Raw genomic sequence first — 20176 nt, forward strand, 5'->3', positions numbered from 1 at the left:
TGAGTTTTCCTTTATCCTTTTCTTTTTTTTTTTTTTAAGCTACAAAGCACATGGGAAATGTTCTTCTTTTCCTTTCAAATTCTAGATGTAAAGACTCAACTAAAACCGGATTCTACAGCATTCTACAGAAATACACAGCCGTCAGTCACTCTGGGTTGTAGGTTAGACAGGGGCTTGATACAGAAAGGCTGTGTGTCTTACAAAGGCCAAAAGGTCATGCTACCAGGAGATCAACGTCAACAGCAAAGAGTCCGTGAAGCAGTCTGTAGAGAGAGAGATAAGGAGTCCAGTCTGACCATTTTCCTTGATTTAAAACACCAACCACCCAACCAACCAACCAACCCACCCTCCAACATGTTTAATAATGTTGAGGTGGGGCAAGATGGGGCAGCATCGCAGGGGGATCAGGAATCCAGGGGCAGCCTGGCCCGGGCCTCCTGGGAGGCCTCACCCCTCAGGACCCTGACCCAGCCAGGTCTGCAGATCTGCCCTCCCCTCAGCCACTCCTGCCCCTTCTCCACATCACTCCCCTTCTTTTGCCAGCCCTCTTGGAGGGGTAGCCCTTTTGGAGGGAGGAGCAGCTTCAGCTCTGCAGGTGACCTTGTGCTTTGCACGGCCCGCCCCGCTCAGCTGCTTGCAGAAAGCAGCCAGAGTCTCCCTTCTCTCTGACTCTTGCCTTGTTAACATGAATAAAGAAAACTCACTCAGGAGACAGAGAGTGGATTGGTCAGAGCAGTGATTCTTCTAAATTCTTGAAGTTAACCACCTCTACCACCCAAAAGAGAAGCATCCTTAATTTTTCTGTCGGGAGTATAGGGGCAGGGAGACGTTTGGGATGCTGGCCATTTTTTAAAGGGTTTTGGAATTCGCACAAGAGCAGGACAGAACTGACAGCACACAGCCTCAGCGGGTGGATGCAGAGGAGAAGGCTGGACTAAGGCCAGGCCTTTCCTTGCCCTCTCCCTGCTCGCAGAAATGGGTCTCAGAGTGTAAAATCATGTGGCTGTTCTTAAAAGGATGGACTCCCAAATCAGGACTGCCATCGTGACGTGTGTGTGTGTGTGTGTGTGTGTGTGTGTGAGCACGCATGCACGTAAGTGCACGTTCAGGTGCTGTCCCGGGAAAACCTCAATGATCAATGGAATGTTGGTCAGTTCTGTCTGAAGCTCCTTCTAGTACAAACTAAAAAAAAACTTAATATATATTTGTCTGTCTATATATAAGGTTTGTTATGCCTTTTTAAAGTTAATTTACCAACTTGCATTTGTTAGTGGAGTGTGTGTGTGTGTGTGTGTATATGTGTGCAAGCTTTTCTGTGAATGCTGGAATCATTACCAAATAGGTTGCTATACAGGACAAGAGGTCAGTACAAGCCGCAGCCCCGGAGGTTGTTGGCAATGATGATGTCAGTGACGGCGTCGAATACCACCTGGATATTATTCGTGTCTGTGGCACAAGTCATGTGACAATAAATTTCTTTGTTGGGTGAGCGGTTTTTGCTTTCAAATTGTGCTTGGATGTAGGCGGCAGCATCTTCATAGGTGTTGGGGCCTGTAACGAAACAGAGCAGAAGAGGGGGGGAGGCCCTGGTGAGAGGGGGTGGGTGGGCTGGAGATGTGGGCCCTGACCTTCTCCAGGAGGCTGCCTGGGGCCCTTCTCCAAGGTGGAGTCGCATCTTACCCTGAAAACCACATGCAGCTGAGCACTGGCCTGGCTTCTGACTTGCCCAGGTCTTTCCTTCTGTGTTCACACAGGGTCCCCCCCCAGGAGCGCTGGGCGGACAGCAGCCACAGGCTGTCCCTTTTGCTTTCTAGATGAGCACACTGACTGAGGCTGGCCAGTCTGCCATTCACAACACTCACCCCTGGTCTAAACCAGTCCTACTGCTTCTGATGCATGAGTTCCCAGCGGGGTGGTGGCCCTGGGTGTGCGGGGGTGGGGGTGGGGGGGCCGCTGCACCTACACTCCTTCCTGGATGCTTCCTCTTAATGAGAAGGGCTGGGACTGTCTCTAAGCCGTCCCCGTTCTTGGGTGAGTGGCCAGGACAGAGGGCATTGGGAACCTCCAGGTGGGCCGTTTAAGGAGCTGGCAGTGTTGTAATGCCAACTGGAGCCCCGCTGCCCCCCCTGCAATTCCTTGAGTGTTCCCTTGATCCTGGCCGGGGTCTGGTGGGGGTATCTGTGCATGATGTAAGGACAGTTTGCCCACCAGCTGCAACCCAAACCCTGTGGCTCTATCCTGTAGTTTTCAATTATCATAAAACGTGGACCAACAGAGAACTGCCTAAAAGCCCATCCAAGTTATGCTGCCCCATTTTCTGCAGTGCCCCTGGGATCTGGCCAATATGGAAATGACACGGTCTTATGCTGAGGGGGTGGGCCATGCCCTCCCCCCACCGCCTGCGCCATCCTCCAGCCATCCTCCAACGGCTGGGTGTGAGCCACAGTGGGGCTGGGGCTTGGGTGCCGGAAGGCGTCTGCAGCCCGCTAAGTGTGAGGGGTCAGGGCTACGGGGTGGGTGGGGACAGGGCGGAGAGCGGCTCTGACAGCCCACGGGGCAGAGCCTCCTCCACGCCACCGTTGGCTGGCCACCAACACAGTGAAGCCATCAAGTTAGTGGCAGCTCGCAGACTAGACACAACCCCACAGTGGACGCCATCAAGGAGCTTCTTGCCCAGAGGGTGCTAAGACGGCACCGACGGAGGTGAAAAGCGCCCAGGAGTAACTCGGGACATCCAGTTCCCGCCTTCTCGGCGTCTGCTCAGTCCGCGCCCTTACATGGCCTGGCGGTCCCGCAGAGCTCCCCGTGGACGTCCAGACAGCCACCTGCACGCCCCAGCCCCTCCAGCCTGTTCTGTCCCCACAAGCCTAGGTACCCCCAGGGGCCACCTCACTGGTGACCATTTGTCATCCAGCGTGTTCTCTGAACTCAAACTGGATCCCTCTGGAGGCCCTGAAGAACGCAAATGTTTCCCAAACTCAGACCGACTTTCCCTGGGTGCATCCAGAGCGCCACACAACACGACAGTGAGACTGACCGCTCCTTGGGCCACATCCCAAATCGGGCTCCAGTGAGGCCAGGTCCCTGGGGACAAGGAAGAGCCCTAGGCTCAGGCCGGCCCCCTGAGGTGGCACTGGCCTGAGAGGGCCTGCTGGAGCTTGCAGACTTCCGAGCCCCATCCGGTCACCGCAACTTTATCTAAAGACTCGAATTGGTCCTGAAGGGCCTCTGCTGAGGCTGGGAGAGATGGCTGCCAAGGGGGCTAACACCCGGCTCCACCCACAGGCAGGGCCCTCCCCTGGCCTGTCCCGTGCCTCCATGGACTCGCTCCACCCCACCCACAGAGGGCGCCTCCTCCACGGCCAATCCCCCTTGCTTGGTTTCCATCCTCTGGATGGTACGAAGGCAGTGATGGCAGCTATGGTGCAGACCTGGCACCAGGCATCATTCTCTCTGTTCATTCCCCCACCCCCAGCCCCGCAAGCAGTGGGCATCATTATCTGCTGTGGTGCCCGGATGACAAACAAGGCACAGGCGATTAACTTGTCCCAGGTTGCAGAGTCTGGGTCCAGAAGCTGCTTTAGCCTGCCTGACTGCCCGCCTGCCTGCACCATGCTCCTGACTCCTGTCAGCCCCGAGAGCCTGCCCTGTCTCCCTCTCTGCACCCTGGGGAGGGCAGGAAGCTGGCAGATTCACACAGTGGAGACAGGCTGCGCTCAGAACAAGCCATTGCGCCCTCCACACCCAAGGGTGAGGGCAGACCCCCCCTCCCCAGGAGTGGAGGAGGGCGGAGGGGCCAGCATCCATCTCTTCTGGAATCTGGCTGGGTTTGGGGACCCATGTCACCCTGGGAGCTGAGCCTAAGCCCTGATCTTTCACTGGGGCTGTCAGGGAGTGGGTTCCAGACTGAGCCCACCTGTGACACATTCTCTACCGCCACGCCCCAGGGGCCTCTAGAAGCTTCCCAGTCCCCAGAGCGACAAAGGCTGGGCTCCGGCCTCCCGTCAGCGCTGCCCTAGCCTTCAGCAGCAGCCCAGAGCCGGGCCACCCTACACAGCCAGCCTCCATCAGCTGCCAGAGACAGCTTCCCATGGTGGGGCGGGGGGCACACTCCCCTGGAGCCAGAAGGAGAGGAAAAGCCCTGGAGAAGGCAGAAAAGAGGCAAGCGGAGATGGAGAAGGCCTGCAGGAAGTAGGGGTGGTTTGGGGGAAAAGCGCAGGGGCGGAGAAGAGCGGGGAAAGAGCAGGCGGGATGGGGGTGGAGGTGGGGAGAGCAGGCCCCACGGTGTGGGGCGGGGGAACTGCTCTGCTGGCACGAGCCCGGCTACCGAAGCAGGAGCAGAGAAAGCAGGCGGGGCTGAGGCAGCCTGGGGAAGGGATTGAGGGGGTGGGGAGACCAGGGAGGCAGGGGACCAGGACAGAAGAAGAGGGGGAAGCTGTGCGCCTGTCCTGCCTCCTGATCCTGCCACGTCTCTCCGGAGTCGCCTGCTGACAACCCACACGCGTCACGAGGGTCCATTCCCCACCACGCCCAGGGCAGTGCCCTGGGAGGGGCCAGACCTGGTCACTCCCTCGCCTCTTCCTCTACTCTCTGCCAGATGCCTGCAGGGGTGCCCGTGCCCGCAGGGGAGACACAGGTCCCTGGCAGGTCCGCGCGACACCTACCTGTGTACTCAGGAAAGCAGATGGTCAGAGGTGACTTCTTGATCTTCTCACCAAAGAGATCTTTCTTGTTGAGGAAGAGAATGATGGAGGTATCGATGAAGAACTTGTTGTTACAGATGGAGTCGAAGAGCATGAGAGACTCGTGCATGCGGTTCTGCAGCCCCAGGCGGGGAGGGAGAGAGCCAGACAGACAGCGAGAGGGACAGACACGGAGACAGGGAAAGAGAAGACGGAAGTTAGGCTTGAGAGGGAGGAACTGGTCTTACTCGGCAGCTCAGGCAGGGCTCCTGGGCCCCCACGGCTCCTCAGCTCCTCGGAAGGCTGACAGAACGTTCTCGCACAGCATGGAGCTTCGCATTTCCAGTGTTCAAAGCAACCAACACCCCTGTCTCAGGGCTGGTGGCAGAGACTGGACTGGGAGCCAACCCGGGCTCCCTGAGTGAAGCTGAGGACGGGGTGACCGAGCTCTCCAGCCACGGGAAGGTCTCCGTGCGTGTGCGTGCGTGCGTGCGTGCGTGTTGGCGGGGGGTGGGGGTTGCTGGACGGGAGCCTGAGAGCCGGGCCTTGGCCCTTCCTGTCCAGACCTGTCCTGTTGGGCCTAACCTGTGGGTTGGGGTGTACTCTGGGAGTGGTGAGGGCCTCTAGGCCCCTCCTGTGGTCTGAGGGGAAGTCACTCCAGGCTCCTGCAGGAGTGCCTGGGGCTCTGGCCGTACCCCCTCGGGCTGGGTCAAACTCAACCACGACTGGTCACGGGAGGAGCTTTAAGCACCGCAGACGCGGAGAACTGCTTTGCGCACAGGAGTTCATTTAGCAAATGAGTGAACACAATGGGCACTCCAAATCAAGCAGGATCCCAGGGGACAGCCCTCTGTCCGGGGCAAGGACAGACTTATCCTACTGTGGGATGCCAGGCACATGAACTTGGGCAGTCTGTTTCTTGGCAGTTTGTTCTCTGTGTACAAACCCATTTCTGCACAGGAAGGTGGCTCCCTCGTGATATAACTCTCTGGGGGAAGGGAGAGCTGTTCATTTCCCCCAAGAACCCTGTCCTAACCCTGGAAACTTGTCTGCCCCAAACCTAGCTCCATGGGTCTGCAGGTCAAGTTCAGGAGTAATTCCAGGCTGCACGCTCCCTCTGAAGTAAGAAGACTGAAGCAAATCGTAGGAGAGAGCAGAGCAGTGGTGTGGGCATCACTGGGCGTTCATCACTGAGATGGACGGGCAAGCAGTGGCGCTGAGTAAACTGCTTTCCGACATCTCCCTCCAGCTGAGTGGGAGCAGGAAGAAGATGAAATGACCACCACCCATCACCAAGCCCTACTCTGCCAGCTCTTCCCCTGCCTTGTGTCATTTAACCTCATCGATCCTTAGGGGACAATGAGAGGTGACAAGGCTGGGATGAGGAAGAGCAGAGACCTGCACCCGGCTCTGGGCCAGACCAGAGCTTCTGCAATGCAACGTGGGTTGGTTTCTCCAGCCAGAGTGAGGAGCCTGTGGGCTTTAGAATAAATGATCAGAGAGTCATGGCCAGCTCCGCGTGCCTTCCGTCATCTCTTCCATGACTGTGTAGTCATACTGGTGACCTGGAAAGGGTACTGGTGCCAAACCCTTGTCCTTATGGTCAAGACCAGTTGGTGGAGGGGGCAGTCTCGGTTCTCAGCTGCCTCTCGGGAGCCCCTAGACAACCGCACGGATTTACGACGCCCTCTGGGATCTATAGTAAATAAATGGCATCGTCCTCTCACTCTGCCGCACATATTCAGCAAACTCCTATGATCTTATTACTCTCCTAGCCTCAACCAGTCAATTTCATTCTCAGTCCCCGCAATTTCTACTGGTCAGTCACTGCATAGTCACGCTCAGGGAGGCATGAGACACTTCCGCCCAGTGCCGTCTCAATGGAGGCTGTTCAGAAAAGGGCAGGCGGAGGTTTCCTGGGAGGCCAGGTGGATCCACGCGCAGGGGGGTGGGGGCTGGGAACGCCCAGGGTCCCCGAGCCACCAGGGAGCAGAGGAGAGCCAAGGATTCGATAGGAAAAGCCTCACCAACACACACCACCACCTTGTCCTATCGCTGCTCAACCAACAGCTGGAAGGCCTCAACCAGAGGCAAGATCCCAACTCACTGCCCAACTATCTCGACTTGATCTAGACGTCGGGGGACGCGGTGGGGACATATGCCCAGGGCACCCCCAGGACCAGAAAGGGCCACTAGGGAGACCCAAGCGGACAGTGCGGACTGTGCCCGTTTGGCATGTGGGCTGAGCTGAAGGTCTGGAGGCCGCCAAGCTTAGGTCCGAAGGAAAAATCCAGGCCAGCTGCCTGGGCTCCAGAGTTCCACTCGGCTAAGGCTCGGCCCCTCCACGCCCCAGGGCTGCAGAGCGGGCACTCTTCCCACCAATACCAGCTGGATCTGTGTGCAAGGCCCTCCGTGGGGCAGCTACGGGGCTGTAGGAACGACCGGCACAGTCTCCTGCTCTCCGAGAGCTCACAGTCTAGTTGGGGAGAGAAAATGCACACACGTGAAAAAGTCCCGGTTCCGAGCAAGCGAGCGAGCGGCACAGAGCAGGGGCGGGGCCGGGGAGGCAACGACGCTCCCCAGTCAGACCTGGTCCCATGGCGAGGGCATTGGAGTGAGCCTGGAAGGAGGGGCTGAGCCTGGAGATGCAGGGAGGGCAGTGGGGAGGGGAGCTGCTGCAGGGAAGGGAGGCGCCGGCACCGAGAACCCCTCCACACCCCACAGGCCTCACCGCCATCCCTCCAGACACACTGGAACCCATCACCAAGGAGCCAAGAGCCCAGCTTGTCCATCCAAGCTTCCCCAGAGAACACGGATGCAAGAACACATTCACAAGAGTTGTCAGCATGTGAGAAAAGAGAAGGGAGCCAGGAGCCACAGCCAGGCGACAGCACCCACCCCTGCTGTCGTCACCACCCTGTCTCTCCCAGTCTCCAGCAGAGCGTGGCCAGCGGCCTGGCCAGGGGCGTGGCCGGCACCAAGCACAAGGGATGGGACAGACCAGCCTCTGCCCTCACGACAATCCCGGTCACCTGGAATCCTGCCCCAGCAGGCTGTGCCCCTCTGCCAGGTGGCCCACAGTCCGGCCCCAGGACACGTGTCGTGCGGGGGGCGCCGGTGGAAGCAACTTGGGCACTGACGCAACACACCACACTGGCGCTAGGAAAAGCTGGCACTTTTTATTAATGGTGGGTGACTAATAAATACATTACGGCAGCCAATAAATTATTACAATGACTAGAGATTTATTAAACCGACGAGTCACTCTTCTTACAAAATTACAGTTAATATGGGCTGGGTGGCGCTGGGGTCGGGAAGTGGGACCACGGCACCTAAGAGGGGTTTGCTAAGAAAGGAGAGGGGCGCCCAAGCCCACCTCTGCCGGGGACGGGGAGGGGAGGAGGCACAGGGCACAGAGGACGCAGGGACTAAGACAGAGGGGACCAGGAGGTGAAGGGCCTGGCTGCTCAGGGAGGCCACGGGGATGGGGCGGGGTGGGGGGCAGGGGAGGAAAGGATGGGCCACAGGAGGGGTGGTGCCTCCGAGCGGCTGGCTTTGCCGGGGACGGGCGGTGGGTTCATGCTGGTGCCCTGGGCACCCTGGGCCTGGATGGGCCTCCCTTCTGTCTCTGCCCTGGGCAGGCCCTCCCTTGACGGGGGCCTTCATCTGGTTGGGGGTGCAGCGTGTCTGAAGCCCCCAAGGGAAGGCCCCACTTGGCTCCTGGGAAAGAGGGCTGAGGACTCACCTCGCTGGGGGCGGGCAGTGGGGGGCAGCAGCTCACGCCCGGGCCCTGGTCCTGCTCTGGCTGCTGTGTCCTGTCTCACTGCTCTGGGCTGCTGGACCCTCCGCTCTGTAGGCTTGTGGGTTGACAAGGGGCGCTGTCTGGAGGGTGCTGGCCTTTGGCACCCAAGACTGAATCTCTGATGGCCACAGAGCCAGAGCCTCAAGCCTCAGTTCCTGAGAACTGCCAGGTTGTGCCTGAAGGCTTCTGGAAGGCTCGGGGAAGGACAGAGGCCGCCCGAAGAGGCCTTGTGCACCAGACTTCTCAAAAAGGGGGCCGGGCAGGACACTACCTGGTCTGGAGGGAAGAGGCTGAGGCCCGGATTGCAGTGGATTTACTCACCAAGAGGGCTGAAGAGTGTACTAGGTCAGGCCAAGGGAAGAGGGGAAGGAGCCAGGAATGATGCAGGCCAGAGAGGAGAACCTACAGAATCAACCAGTGGGGCAGAGACTGTCACAGGGTCAGGTGGAAGCAGTGGGATATTCTCTCCCCTTGCGGGACTCTCGCTGGCAGAGGTGAGCTAGGCGAGCCGACTCCTGGGTGTTCCGTGTTGGGGGTTTAAGGACCCTGGTCATGGGGGCTCTGGGTAGGGAGGGCAGTCGTGGAGGACAGGGGTGCCTCCAGCTCCCATCAGTGGGGCGGAGCTGGACTCGGGGGAGAGGCTGGGAGGAGAGCTGCCTCCTGGCACCATATCCGGCGCTGGCCTTCTGCCCGGGCTGCACCCACCGCCCCATGGTAGGAGCATGTGCCCATGGGTCCTCAGGTTCTGCTGGGACCAGGGAGGAGAAAAAGGGCCAGGGCACCAGGCATCTAGGGCTCCAGGCAAGGGGGCCATAGAACCAGAATGTCAGAACTGTTGGTGTGCTGTCTGCTCAGGGCTGGAGCAGACCCTGCACCTTCCTCAGGCCAGAGTCCACAGGCTCCACAGAGCCCTTCCCTGGGCCTCAGGCACTGCCCCCTCCAGGCAGGCCGGAGAGCCTTGGGGGCCTCTCTCAGTTCTTGGTGGGAAGGCTAAGACCTGGCTCTTGTGAGGGCAACTGGTGCAGGGCACAGAACCTGCCCACAGGCATCTAGACGGCAGGCATAAGTTTCACGGGTCTGGTAAAGGCGCCCCTCCTAGAGATCAGTTTCCCTTCGCTCTGATAAACTAGAGGCATGCGGAGAGTCGAAGCATGGCCTCTTTGGGGCACACACGGGGCCACTCTGGATAAGAGAATCACCCACGTCCGGTCACTCATAACATCTCCCCCACACCCACACCCACGACGGAGCCAAAACTCATCTGTCCCCTCAGTCGTTCCTCCCCATGGTGGAGCCACCTGTGACGACGTGGATGGGAGACGCAGAGGACAGGGGAGGAATTTCACCCTGGATACCTGCTCCTTGGGGGCTTCGACTAGACAGCCAAGGACCCCCTGGGCAGGCCAGGGTCAGAGGGCAAGAGTAGCATAAGCAGCTGAGCAGGGCAGAGCATCTGAGAGAGAAAAGGCAGCCCAGGGCACGGAGGGGCAGGAAGGCTCCAAGCACCCCACTCCCCAGCCTCCTAACATGGCAGACGGGGTGGGCTATGGCCCGGGGCCCTCAGCCTGGCTGCTGCCCTGGGCCTGGAGAGCAGGTGACTCCCACCTCCAAGACAATGGCCTTAGAGGTGGGGCTTGGCCAGTATACCCTTCTTAGCAGTTGCTTTTGAGTCTGGGGTCACAGGGCAGCGTTAGGGGCACAGCTGCCCACACCCAAGGTGGTGCTGCCAGGAAGTAACTGCTACGCCTTCAGTGTCAGACAACATGGCCCGACTGGCCCTGGCTGCCCGAACGGGGCACTGCGGCTGTCGGCTCCAGGGGCCTGTCCTCTGCCACGACCCAGCACCCTGTACGAGGCGCAGCACACAACGAGGCAAGCAAAACCGAAATGGAGCTGGGCTGCCTGCTGATCTCCCATGAAGCCAGGGGCCGCAGCAGGACAGCCAGGCAGGGATGGGGCTCACCCCAGCGGTGCCCACTCCTGCAGGCGTCTGGCACTAGGGAAGGTGCGCTGGGTCTCCCGTGCACTACCCAGAGCTCCGGGTCTGTTGGAAGCGAGAAGCCCAGAGCTCCTGGCCGCGGGGCAGTCAGCGGCTGCGCTGGGAGGGCAGGGGTCCTGCCTGGCCCGGGACTGAGCAGAGCCCAGAGCGGGTGCTGGAGGAGCAGAGGGCTTGAGGAGGGAGCCAGAGGCCCCTCAGGGGCGGCCCCTCTCCTCCTGTGGGCACATCTGGCTCCCCAGGCAAAGCCGCCATCCAAGCACACAGGGTCTGCCTGGGGTGTTGACTGGTGGCATCCGCCAACGGGAGGCGCCCAGGAGAGAGAGAAAGAGGTGTGTTCATTGTCCAAGGTCAGTCAGGGCCTGGGTCACCAGGAGGAGTAACCCCACCCTTTTCTCCTCAGGGATCTCTACAGCAAAGCCTCTCCAAGGGGTCTCAAGTCTCTCTGTCCGGGGAGAGGGGTGTGTGTGTGTGTGTGTGTGTGTGTGTGTGTGTGTCCCCTCACAGCACACACAGTATGATGGGCCCGTACGTCTGCCCTCCTCTGCCCCCGGGGGCTGGTGGGACCCCGAGGGCTGTGGACAAACTCTGATTTCTTCACCAAGACAGAAGGAAGCTGGGACACCGGCTACAGGGGCCGTGCCCACACCTACCCTGGGCCTGCTCAACTACAGAACCTCCAGTCCCCAGGCCCCCTGCTGCCCCAGCTGGTTTGTGTTGGATTCGCCATGAATTTGCAAAGAAAAAGCACATCTGCTCACACTCCAGAGCGGCCGCCCAAGCCCTGGGTGACTGACGGGAGAAGTAGATAAGCCACCCTGGGGCCTACAAAGACCAGGTGGGAGGCCCCCATCCCAGTCAACGCAAGAGCCACTTCCTCCGGCCTCCGCTCCCCCACCATCTCTTCCCCACCTCCGTCCAGGCACCGCAGGACTCAACCCCGCCGACCATCTACCACGTGCCTTTGCAAGAAGTCGGCCTCAGAAGCATTTCCAGACCTGTGAGGAGTCGGGGTGGGGGTTCCCCAGGAGGACACTGGGGAGCCCCAGAGGTGTGAAGGGAGGGAGGCCCAGAGAAGGAAGGACTGGCGTCCGGGGCTGAGGTCCAGGGGGAGGAGGAGGGAGGCACTGCCGAGGCCTGAGCCCCCGGACCCACACGCGGTTGGTGGCCTGGTCCCACCCTGGCCTTTGGTGACGGAGCTGCCCTCGACCAGAGAGACCCCAAGAAAAGCTGAGCAGCAGCTCCCACTGCCCCCGCTCCGGCCAGCACGCCGCCCCACCACCTGCACAGCTTCGAAGACAGGAGGGGACTCTGGGACCTCAAGCCTGAACCACTGCGTGCAGAGCACGCCCACTCTGGCCCGTACAGCGGCGCGGCCCCCATACGCCTCTCTCCCGGGGAGACACCCAGCGATGGCGCGGAGGCCAGCGGGCCGTCTGTCTCAGCAGGTGTGGGAACTCGGCGCCCCCGCCAGCCCCGTTACCACGTGTTCTGGTGTCTGGGGCAGGGGAGGCCGTGGAGGGCGCCTCCTCTTCCCCACTCAGTGCCATCTGCTGGTGCTCCCTTGTCCAGGGCAGGGGTGGGGCGGCAGGCTGGGCAGGGTGGTGGGCAGCTGGGTGGCGAGGCCAGGGCTCAGTAGAGGCCACAGCCCCGAAGGTTTTTGGCGATGATGACGTCCGTCACGGCGTCAAAGACAAACTGGATGTTGTTGGTGTCAGTGGCACAGGTGATGTGGGTGTAGATCTCCTTGTGGGCCGACTTGTTCTTGCTCTCGTACTGCGCCTGGATATGAGCCACGGCTTCCGTGAAGGTGTTGGGGCCTGCGGGAGAGACCAGGTCGGGAGCTGGTGAGGCGAGGCCCCCAGCTGGGTGACGGTCAGGCCACGGGCTGGGGAGCGGACACCAAGGGCCTCTCAGTGACAACCCTGCAGGAGAAACCTGACGACAGCTCAGCTCGATCAACAGTGGGTCATGAAACCAAGTCCGTGGTCCACATCCAGTTTAAAACCAATGACGGAAACAAGAGATCAAACCTCACCAGGCCTCACCTGTGCTAAGGGTGAACACTGTTTCATGGAACTCCCGTTTCTTTTCATAGATGCATGTACGGGCTCCTGATGCAAACATTCTCTCTTCCTGCGGGTCCTGCCCAAAGAAATCTGAACCAGTCCTCACACAGGTGCAGAAGTCTGCGCCAGCCCCTGCAGGCTGTCCTCTCCTGGCTGTGACTCCTCCGAGTGGGCAGGGACACCACCTCCCTTGACTGTTGCTGGGCAAGGTGGGTGGAAACTGTGCCACACCTGGGAGCCGCCCTGGCCTCCTTCCTCTCATCGCCCCACCCTCCTTCCTTCCCCCTTCCTCCTTCTCATGTTCACCCTCTAGGGATTAAGAACTGTCTGGCTTGCTGACTTGCTGCCTTCCTTGCTGCCATATCACTCTGTCCCTGGTGAGCCCAGGGAGAGGCGTTTCCAGGAGAGCAGATGCTGTTTAGGGAGGAACAGAACAGGACTCCTGGCATTGCCCCGAAGCTTCTACAGGCTCCAGGAACCCCGGCCCAGGCCCAGGTCCAGGCAGGGCTGTCACAACCCACTGAGGGAGGGAGGGGGGCTGGACTTCGGAGCCACAGCAGGACGGACCCCGCCCCTCGGCACATGGGCACAGGCCACCAGGCCTGGCCTTGAGGGTCTACCTAAATCTGGGCCGGAGGTGAGGGAGAGGGTCCCTGGGACCTCGTCAGCACCAAACGGCCTTGGTGACTGACTCCCTTGCTTCTTTCTGCTGCACCATGGGCCACAACCCAGGTCACCTAGGGCAGGGTCCACAGACCCCCAATTCAGATACGACTAAAAGGAGGGTGACTGGCGGGTGTGAGGGGTGCTGAGCCCGGCCCACCTCTGGCTGCATGCTGCTGGGGCCTGACCCACGGGGCAGGCAGCCTGATCTCGAGGAAGGGGAGGCAGAGTGAGCTGTGCCGCTTGTCCGGCTCCAAGCCATGGCCCCGACATCCACTCTCGGGGGGCCGGGGTTCAGCCCGGAGGCTTACCTAGCAGGCTCACCTTGTTGGGACCCTGTCTACCCTTGTGCTCTCCAGGCCGGGGGGGCTGGTCAGGCTGGGGATGCCCGCTTTTGCTTCCATTCGCCTCTCTGACCAGGCTCTGGCCATCCTGAAGAGCCAGTGAGCCCGTGGGCTATTCCAGGCACCCTGCTGCACCATGAGGGCCCTGGCCAGGCTGCCCACCCACCCACAGTCAGGTAAACCCATGGCAACATTAACAGGGGTGGCCTCCGGCAGCCTCAGCACCCTCCGCAGGACGGCCCTGGTCTCTCTGCTGCTCGGGAAGCTCTCTCACGTTCAACAGGCCATTTGAGTGGGGGTGCTGTCACGATAGTTTTTAGCATCACAGTCATAAGAGCAACAGCGAATGTTTAGTGAGCACGTACTATGCAACGACTGCCATGCTAAGCCCTCCATGCTTCTTAGCTCACTTTGTCCTCTGGCAACTCTGGGAGGGAGGGTGGATAATCACAGTGATTGTTCCCATCTCACAGACACAGAAACGGAGGCTCCGAGAGGTTATGTAACCTGCAGTGAGTGGCAGAGTGGGGGCACGAACCTTGGGCTGTCTGACTCGAAGCCCCAATCTTCAACCCCATCATCATCTTGGTATTGCCATTTTACTGATAAGCTCTATTTACAGATGACCAAGCTGATGTCCAGAGGTTGCCGGGATCACACAGCTCGTAAGTGGCAGAGCTGGGATTCCAGCCCTGCTTCCCCTGACCAGGATGCCCCAGTTGGCTGCCCCACCCCCTCGCAACAGCATGTTGTGGGGAAGGGAGGGGACCCGCCTTCGGTTTTGTGTTGGATTCTCCAGGGTAGAATCTGGTGTGTCCGCAGAGCATGGTGAGGGGGAATGAGCTCCCTCAGGAGCTGGTGTGGCCCGAGCGGCCGCGTGGCCCCCGCGGTCCCCGTGGGGAGCGGCAGTCTCTACCTGTGTACTCAGGAAAGCAGATGGTGAGCGGGGACTTCTTGATCTTCTCTTCGAAGATGTCCTTCTTGTTAAGAAACAGGATGATGGACGTGTCCGTGAACCACTTGTTGTTGCAGATGCTGTCGAAGAGCTTCAGCGATTCGTGCATGCGGTTCTGCAACAGAGTGGAGAGGCGAGTGAGGGCTGGCGGTGCCCGGGGCCCTGACCCACCGCGGCCAGTGACAAAGCGGGGCAAGCGAAGGGAAGGTCCACCAACACGGCTGAAGGCACCACCAGGGACAGAGACAGGAGGATCCACAAGGACAAGGACATGGTCCCTGCTGCATTCCACACGCAGGTGGGGGGGTGGGGGTGGTGGTGGAGCGGGGCACAGGGTGGGGAACGCCACCCCCCCACTGAAGAGGGCTGACCCGGGCCAGGGCAGTGGGGTCACCAGAGGGACTCTAGCCCACGGAGAGGACATGCACCATGCACGCGGGGGCAGGGGCCGCGCCACCATCCACACGTCCACACGGGACCTCGGGCATGCAGATTTCTCTACTGGGGTCTCATTTGGTTTCGCCAGCAGGGGTGGGAGGGTGCACGCATTCAGTTGGGAAACATTAACCGAGGACCAAGAGATCCTCGAATTAATCCAGAGTTGGAAGCAGACACCAGGGGGACAGCGTCGGGGGAGTGATCTTGCTGTGGCCTTGGTGTGGTTGGAGACTGGGTGGGTTGGCTGGGCCATGAGGCGGCTCTGGATGAGCTGCTTTTGAGGCTGGTTTCCCGGTAGAGGGGCCAGAAGAACCCCAAGATGAAAGCCAGCAAAACAGACGAAAACAGAGAGGAAGATAAAAACCCAGCAGAAAACATGAGAGAAAGAAAGAGAAAAAAAAAGCAAAAACCAAAATTGGTTCAACCGATCTCAGGCCAGGAAGTCAAAGCCGGTCCCTCCGGAGGCCCCTGTGCAGGCTCTGGAGGCCACGGCCACCCTGGGGCTGTGCACTGCGTGGCTGGAGATGGAAGGCGACGGTGGGGAAGACCAGCCTAAGCCGAGTGGCTGGTGAGGAGTGTGGAGCACGGGAGTGGGGGGCAGGCTTCACAGCAAAGTCACCCGGCGGTGCCCTGGGAACCTGCTGCTTTCAACTCTTAGCTGATGGTATCAACTGGAAGGAGGCGCTTCATACCTGCCCGACTTGGAGGGTCTCTCAGAATCTGCTCATGGTTTTGGCCTTGGTTTGGCAAGTTAAGGCCCTGCAGGTGGCGGTGACGGCACTGGCGCTGAGAAGTTGTGGCAGGTGAGGCCCGGGGCCGCTGGGGTCTGGGCCACAGTGGGCAGGGTGGCCGGCCGGTGTGCGGGCAGCCACTAGCCCCAGGGGTCCTGGCTGAGCTCCAGGAGCCTCCAGACACCTTTCTCTCAGGCAGTCCCAACTTCTACCCCAGGCTTGGGAGGGAGGGGCAGGGCCGACCAGAGAGGAAGGTGGAGGACCAAGGACTGGTCAGCAGGGTGGAGCTCCTGCCTCGCAGGGGCAGAGCGTCCTCGTCCCATAGCTTGTCCTTGAGCCGTGTGCCTGGACAGAGCCATCCCACAGCTGCCGTCTGCTGAGTGGAGAGTCCTGAGGGCAGGCACTCTTGCAGCTCTGAGCCTGCTGGTCCTCACAGCTGCCCAGAGGCTGCTCTGCCACGGGCTCCATTTTACAGAGGAGCAGGTGGAGCAGCTGCCACACTCACCGGCGGGAGGGGGCGGGGCTAGACCGCGGGCCACATCCACCCAGACCCCCCGCTGCCCAACGCTGCCACCTGGCCATGGACACACAGGCGTTTTGCTCAGCTCTACGGCGCTGTTCTTGCTGTCACCGTGGCAATGAGCCGCCTTTGTGGGCTCTTGTTAAGTGGTAAAGCCAACTCCCGTGCCCTGGAGGGGCTGCTGATCTTTCCTGGGTGGACAGAGCCCCAGGAAGAGCCTGCTCCTGGCTGTGGCCCCACGTGCTGTTGCTGCCCCAAGGTCCTCTGCTCCAGCCCTTGTGAAGAAGGGCGGGGAAATGGGGGAGAAGGAGGGAGGTGGGAGAGAGACAGTAAAGGCAGGAAGGCGAGAAGGAAGGTGCCCCAGGACGGGCCCTGCTCCGGAGCGAGGGCTGCCTGGGCGAGCAGACCAGAGAGGCCATCCGAGGGTGAGGCTTGGCACCCGCCCGTGTTTACTGGAGACCCGAGGGCCATGGAGCTTGGGACCCCGTGGCTGCCAGACCCGCCCAGACGTCCCTCTGCTCTGCCTTGTGCTCCAGAGGTGAGTGCGAGCCCCTGCCCCAGGGCTGATGGGCCTGGGACTTGGGATTGAGCTGAGCGGGTCCCCAGGGAGAGGCCTGGGGCCCTCGACACCCCAGTGCTTCAGTTTGTTTGAAACCCACGGCAGGATCAGCTTTTTGCTCACTGCACCAGCCCTGCTTCCCACTCCCAGGCACTGCAGGAAGAAAAGATGAGCCACCTGGATCTCAGACCACGTGAGTGGCCAAGTGGACCGTGAACAGTGGGTCCAAAAGCAGAGTCAACAACGGACCAGTGAGAGACGTGCCGGGGCAGTCCCTGCACGCGGGTGCCTTGTGGGGGCAGCAGGAGCCGACCTTTGGGGCTTTGGGGTGGTCAGTGGGTCCGGATCTGGTGATCTTAGATGCCACAGCCAGCTGAGGCCACTGAGAATGATTACGGCGTTACCAGAAAGAGCTGCACAGCTGGGGCCCCAGAGACTCGCCCTGGAACAAGGCAGGGCTTGGGGGGCTTTGCTGATGCCTAACTCAGGAGTGTACCTGGGACTGAAGGAGAAAGGGCAAGGGGGACAAGCCAGCACGTGGCGCGAGTCCGGATCACCCACCCGGCCAGCGGCCCTGGCCCCAATCTTCCCACGGCCTCATTGTTGCGTAAGTCCCGCAGGACGGCGGCTCCTCCTCCCCACAGCACTGCACCCCAAAGCTCAGCAGATGTTTGCAGCAGTCCCGAGGGACCAGCAGGCAGGGACTGATGAGGAGACAGGCCCAGAGAGAAGACAGGCCTTGCTCAAGGCCCACCGTGACGAGCCCAGCCCCAAACCCTCAGTGCCAGGGCTCTGTGCCTGCTTCACACAGCAGGAGCTAATGATCGCCAAAGGTGTGACCCCACAGCCCAGGAGCCCTACTGCGGCAGGTGCTTGTCTCCGGAGAACCCGTGGTGTGCCAGGCCAGTGCTCCGCTTTCCCTGCAGGCTCTGCAGCAGGCCCACCTCTCCACGGGCAGCTCAGTGGGCCCCCAGCTCAGCACAATCCCCGGTGATAATACAACCACCAGCTCGGCGCTGCTGTGCCAGAAACGGTTCCAAGTACTTCTCGCGGATTCTCACTCCATTGCCAACGCCCCACCAGGCAGGTACTATGGTTACACCCCTTTGACAGCAGACAGTAACCAAGGCAGAGAGGGTGCTGCCTGGATTCAGCAGCAAACCAGGCCCAGGCCCAGCCCAGGCCCAGAGAAAGGCCATGCCCTCTCCAGGTGAGGGCCCCCCTCTGAAGCCAGCCTGGCAGTTCTCTGAGGCCCCAGACTGAAGACGCATTGACGGGAGGCGGGAACCTGGGCTGGCGTCCTCCAGGGGAGCGGCCCGCGCCACCGCTGTCACTCGCCTACATGCCATGTCCCGTTGCCCTTCCGGCTACCGGCCCCGTCCACTGCTCAGGGAGGGCCGTGAGGGCTAAGAACTGCTATTTCTGTCTTACGTACATTCTTGCTCGACTGCACCCTGATTTCGTTTAGGATTTGCTTAATTTGGTTCTGGCCTGACGGCCTCTGTGACCCTGCTGAATTTATTAAAGAGGCACGTACTGCCCGAGACCCAGAGTCCGCAGAGACGTTTGTCACCAGTGTGCACGCAGCCGCTGAGCAGGGCGGCCTGTGGCTGCCTTTGCTGCATCGGCATCACGAGGCGTTTGCCCCGCAACGAAGTCAGAAGAGGGAGCCCGGGCGCGGCCTGGCCGACTACGGAACCCCCGGCCACCGCAGCCAGCCCCACCTGAGAGCCGCCTCGGTCCACTGAGGCCAGGCGGCCCAGGGCCACTCACCGTGGTCTCGTCTTCGTGGAGCACCTGGTCATAGCCGCTGAGCGCGACGCAGAAGATGATGGCCGTGACGTCCTCGAAGCAGTGAATCCACTTCTTGCGTTCAGATCGTTGGCCCCCGACGTCGAACAGCCTGCAGGGGAGACAGGGAAGCTGGACGTGGTGGGCGGTGGGGCCCCGGCCAGTGTGCGGACACTGGTCAAGCAGGCGGCGGGGGCGGAGGGGGCTGTACACGCAATGAGCCTCCCAAGGAGCCTCACTCCGGGTGCTCAGGGCTGACTGCCACGTCCCTGGGGCAGGGTGGCCGTCACTGCTTGTGCCCCATGACTGGGCTGTGCTCCCACAGAGACTCGAAGACCTGCCCTTGCATCTCAGGACTTTTACTAACGCCTCTGCAAGGTTCCCGAGAAACACCTCTGCGAGGTCCTCTCAGGGTAACACGCACATCCTGTCCCTGGCTTTCTGAGCGTGTCTGTTCACGTCTGTGGGCCGTGAAAACTCCAGAGCAGCCCAGGAGGGAAGAAGGGAGGCAGGGATCGTCACCTGCTACATGGAGGGACAGTGAGGCACCAAGGGGTTAAGTGCCCAGGGTCCCGGCAGGAGTTGGTGTGGTAGAGGTGGGGTGAGACCCAGGTCTGTCTGCAGACAAAGCCTCTGCTCTGTGCCCCCCTCCCTCTCCCCCTCTCAGACACCATCCCCCAGGGGGCAGGAGGGCCGTGGGGGTTGACTGTGGCAGGTGCAGCTTGGTTCCTGGAAGGAAGAGGTCAACCTCACACCTAACGCCCTGAATGAAGGTCCACTGCCTCCTAGGCCTGGGAGGTCTGCTGGCACACAGCTGCCGGGGTGGGCTGGGCCCTGACCTCCCGACAGAGGACAGTAACCGCAGGCAGAGCCCAGAGTGGGCCTGGAACAAGGAAACAGGCCTTGTACTCGTCCCATCACCGCCTCCCTTGGATCCTGCTTCCCCATCTGAAATGCTGGGCACAGGCTGATGGTCTCTGCGGCCCCTCCACAGCGCTTATGCTCAGACTCTGCAGGCCGGGCAGCCCTGAGCCCAGCCCCACACCCTCTGCCCCCGAGGGCTGAGCAGGGAGAGACTGGAGAGAGTAGGGGGCAAGAGGCACCTTGTGGGGCCTCCGTGCCCATCACTGTGCTCCCCAGGTTCAGGGGAGGCCTAGGGGTCTGTGTGCCCAGTGAGGCTCGTGCGGCCCTGCGGAGATAGAGACAGAACTTCAACGCTCTCTGTCTCAGTGAGAGCGGGCAGGGGCTGGGCCGTGGGCTGGCCAGCGGTCCTGGAGTCCAGCCCTCCCAGGGTGGGCAGGGGGCCAAGAAGCGGCCTTACACAGGCCACTCCTCCTGTTCTACCTGACACCTGGAAACCACACATGGAGGCAGGTAGGGGCAGGACAGCGGCTCCCAGGCCTCAGTGCCTGGAGGCTGCCCCTGGTGGCGCCACAACCCTCCAGCAGGGCCTGTTCTGAGGCGCTCAGACCCCTGGACTTGAGCTGTGTTCTGTGCTTGGGGACAGCCTTACTCCTCCCAGGCCTCAGTTTCCCCAAGTGTACCCGGAGAGGGTGGGTCAGCTGATCTCCAAACCCTCTCCAGCTCTGAGATGACATGGGTCCTGGGGTTGCACACATGTCGCTT

At 60.9% G+C, this 20176-nt stretch overlaps 1 protein-coding gene across 3 annotated transcripts in view; it reads right to left on the reverse strand.

Annotated features, from left to right (window-relative positions):
* GNAO1 (G protein subunit alpha o1) overlaps nt 1-20176 on the reverse strand; it is a 164576-nt gene continuing 144400 nt past the window's right edge. For 2 of the 3 annotated variants that reach the window (XM_065898765.1, XM_065898767.1), the window contains 3 exons: nt 18533-18662; nt 14473-14626; nt 12113-12300 (listed from right to left, as the gene is read on the reverse strand). In XM_065898765.1, coding sequence (XP_065754837.1) covers nt 12113-12300; nt 14473-14626; nt 18533-18662 — 472 coding nt within the window. Of the gene's footprint in view, nt 264-1335; nt 1552-4664; nt 4819-12112; nt 12301-14472; nt 14627-18532; nt 18663-20176 lie in introns of those variants that run through there. The other variant, XM_065898766.1, reaches the window with a different exon arrangement.

Source organism: Phocoena phocoena, chromosome 20 (genome assembly GCF_963924675.1).
Source record: "Phocoena phocoena chromosome 20, mPhoPho1.1, whole genome shotgun sequence".
NCBI classification, from domain to species: Eukaryota; Metazoa; Chordata; class Mammalia; order Artiodactyla; family Phocoenidae; genus Phocoena; species Phocoena phocoena.